General features: G+C 43.2%; 1 protein-coding gene across 1 annotated transcript; it reads left to right on the top strand.

The window, feature by feature from the left end:
- The first annotated feature begins 1,878 nt into the window (after positions 1-1,878).
- Positions 1,879-2,256, top strand: KCNE2 (potassium voltage-gated channel, Isk-related family, member 2). Its single transcript, XM_010080667.1, has one exon. The coding sequence runs from the start codon at positions 1,879-1,881 to the stop codon at positions 2,254-2,256; it is 378 nt and encodes a 125-aa protein (XP_010078969.1).
- The last annotated feature ends 1,419 nt before the right edge of the window (positions 2,257-3,675 follow it).

The following is a 3,675-nucleotide window of genomic DNA, read 5'->3' as shown; positions in this document are numbered from 1 at the left end:
GCTTTCTCTGCAAAATGCTTAGGCAGGACTACCTGTAAAACTAAAATAAGTTTTACAGAAAGTCTGTCCCAGCCCATGTGCTTGTGGAGTACTGTGCACCACAATCCCCCTCTCTTGGATGTCCCCATCATAACCAGGCACCATTGCTAACTAAAACCAAAGTTGTCTCATTTCACTGAGCACACTGATATTTTCTAAGGTGTGACTCAGAGCCTTTCAGGTATGTGTCAGCATGTGCTATTTGCTAGAAATAAAATCAACATTAACTAATTCTGCTTTATTTTTCAGGAAGTTTTTGTCCTTTCCTGCTCCAGATCATGGATGAGGTGCACGCAGAGCTCAGAGAAGCTAGTCCTGGCTGTGTCTGAGGACCTGCTTCTCGCAGCAAAGACTTCATTGAAGGGCTGGTCACTAACAAGCGTGATCCTGGTGGAAGAAACGCAAAGGCAAACCGTGGGTGCTAAGCAGCCTGGCAGACCTTTCACACTGCCTGCTCGGTGCTCAGCCTCTTGTGCCTGTATCAGCCAAAGGAATTGTTATCGTTATTTCATAGAGCTCACCTTTACTCTTTTTCCATCTGGGTCAACAAAGATTGAGCTGCATCAACGTTTATCCCTAGAAAGCACAACAGCGCTCTTTTACAATATATGAAATTGCAGTAATAAGCGGAAGAGTAGTACTCAGCATCCGACAGGATGACTGATGTAAGCTGTCAGCCAATATTTGACATTCCAGGTCAGATTAGATTTAGCATTAAATGTAATATAAACATAAAGCGTGCAGTACAAGGCACTTATTTAACAGACAATTGCTTATAGCCTTGTGCAGGCTGCGGGCTACTTAGAGATATCTCTGCTCCTTTCGAGAGTATAACCATATTATCCAGTGGAGTTTTAAAATCCTGATTTTTACCGTGAACCTTATTAGAGAAGGACACAGGAAAGGTAAGTTTCTGTTGGTAATTCTTTATTTCCAATCGAAAAAGCATTGTGTTTTTTGTTCTGAATGAAAGAAAAAAGCAGAGAGATTTTACACACAAAAGTTTCAAGGTAGTTTGTATTTGGATTTTCTTATAGCTTGCTTACTTTCATTAGCTCACCTTTATCCCCTGAGTTTGAGTGTTTGTGTCTATAATTGCACCGAGACCCACAAGCACGTGTACCTGCATCCTTCTGTGTGTGTGTTTATCTGTTCTGTGCATGCTGATATTGCAAGGCTTGTCCAACAAGCAGAGGAAGAGGTAGATTGCTGAACTCCAGTTTGAAAGACACTGCAACTTTTTATTAGTGATGGGAACTCAGCACCTCTTACCACAGGCTGAAGTAAGCTCATCATTGCTTGAAGACTGCACTGAGATCAAGTGACTTTTTGTGGAAGCTTTGCCACACGTTGTAGGGCTTGGTTGTTCTGAAGCATTGAAAGACAGGTGTTACGGGAGCATCAGACTGAAATGCTGTACCAGACCCTTTGCTTTTTGCAGGCTAGCAGGCTGCAGTCCAGTCACAGCCTCCTCTTTATGCAGGAAAGGCAGAAAAGGACAGTGGCTGTTCTCAGAGCTTCTTGAGAGCTACTGCCTCAGTAGGGAAGACAGTGTGCCTCGACCCCTCGTCTGGGGGCTCTCACTCCCTGGTCTGCAAGGTATATCTGGCTTCCCACAGACTGGAAGTGACCTGAGGGAGGAGTAAGACCTCCCTGGGTCTCAGAACATATTGAACAACTCAGAGATGGGTATTCTCAGCTGATCTAAAATTGGTTCTACACATTCAAGGGGCAGGTGTTATTATTTGTCATAATGCAGACAAAAGAAACCAATTTAACTGTTATAGTATAGATATTTTATTAATATCACGTTGTCTTTAGTAGCCGTACCTTGCAAGGATGTCTGAAATACGAAACTTCACTTGGGCGGTGGAAGATGTTTTCAAGGAAACCTTTCTTACTTACATGAATGGCTGGAGGAAAAACATGACAGAAGCAGCAGATGAATTGCAAGCCAAGGTTGATGCTGAAAATTTTGACTATGTTATCCTTTATTTGATGGTGATGATTGGGATGTTCTCCTTCATTATTGTGGCGATCCTGGTGAGCACTGTGAAATCAAAGAGGCGAGAGCACTCCAATGACCCCTATCATCAGTACATTGTTGAGGACTGGGGTGAGAAGTATAAAAGCCAGGTTCTGAATAGAGAAGACCTCAAGTGTGTGATCCATGAAAACTTGGGTGCGAGGGACAAAACAAGCCCTGGGTCACCTTGACTTTTTGGAAACAACAGCAATGAGGAAATCATAAAGCCACGTGCAGGGAACTCACTGGAATTACAAATAGCTATGAAACTGTTCATTAAATTAACAGACAGGACAATATGGAACAGAGTGCTGAGGAAATCAACACCACTGTTTCCCATGACAACTTTGGCACACCTGCTCAGGACACACCCAAGAAAAATGCATGATTGTGCTTTGCTTTGATACTCTGTTCTTCAGGAAAATAAAACCAAGAGAATGAACAACTTGATTGCTTTAGTATTTTTTAAATCCAGAAGCAGCTCTGGATGTTCTCACCTCAGAATAACTGTGAATTAGTGGTCAAAAGTGATGATTTAGATTCAAACTGTATGACTTAAGCCCATCTTAAAAATAACTTTAAAATGTACAGTAAAATATCAGTCTCCATCTATTGACTGAACAATGTGATAACACATTGAATCACAGGAGGTAACCTATACCTACACAGATTCATTACAAAGTATTTTTTAATGATTTGGCTCCCATTTTGATTTCATTATTCATTGGCAGTAAAGATTGACTCATGGGCTTCTACAAGGCCTGTTTTATAGCAAAAGAGCTGCTAAACTAGCAGTCTTATCTAGCAGCATGTCATGGTTGCCCAGGGCAGCTTCCAGAGGTTCATCATCTGTCCTCAAATACATAGCTGGCCAAGCTACCTCTTCTACTGCTCCTTGGGTCTCCAGAGCAATCTGCCTACTTGAGATGCAAGCTGGGTAATGGAGGTGCTGGTTGCATCTCATCAGCCAGGGCTCAGTGTAAACCACTGACATCTTGCCTTGTGGCTTTCACAGGAGAGATTTCTATACCCAGCTATCAAGGCTGTCCCATTGCCGTGCTTCCTACGTGTTTCCCATGTTGGGTACTGGTTTCTACTGGCTGGGAAATGGGTGTTCAGGATGGTTTATCTTCTCCTGTGCTGCTAAAGTACCACAATGCTGGCTCTCAGGGAATAATTAGAACCAGAACTGGTGACATGTCTAGTATTAAAACATGCTTCCTTTTGTAAGACTCTGGGTTTAGCTCCCATTCATGTTGCCAGGCTTAAATCGCTCAAGCTAAAAGTTCCCATGCTGGCTGTCTATCGTGTGGGCTTGTTGTTTGTTTTTAGAGTTTTGGCTGAAACACTTCATCTGTGTCTGGCGCTGCATTTCGAACAATTTTGTTTCGCTCGTGTTAAAAAGAAATGAAAAGGGCTTCTTCTGTTGGGAAGCTTGGGCTTGTTTTGGAGACCGGTCTCGAGATCTGGCACAGCAGCTGCCGTCGTGCAGTTGTCCTTTTCCCTGCCATAACAATAAACTTTTGAATAAACTCAGTCCGTGAGCGCTGGGGACGGCTTGTCAGGTCCCAGCAGGGCCATCTGGTGAGCCTCTCCCCACCCAGCGTTCC

This window comes from Pterocles gutturalis, unplaced genomic scaffold (genome assembly GCF_000699245.1).
Source record: "Pterocles gutturalis isolate BGI_N339 unplaced genomic scaffold, ASM69924v1 scaffold27804, whole genome shotgun sequence".
Classification (NCBI taxonomy): domain Eukaryota; kingdom Metazoa; phylum Chordata; class Aves; order Pterocliformes; family Pteroclidae; genus Pterocles; species Pterocles gutturalis.
The sequence above is the reverse complement of the archived record's forward strand: the minus strand, read 5'-3'. Positions and strand labels throughout refer to the sequence as shown.

Bases quoted from the DNA above. Each gene is read 5' to 3' on its own strand.
- KCNE2 (XM_010080667.1), top strand. From the start codon at position 1,879: ATGTCTGAAATACGAAACTTCACTTGGGCGGTGGAAGATGTTTTCAAG.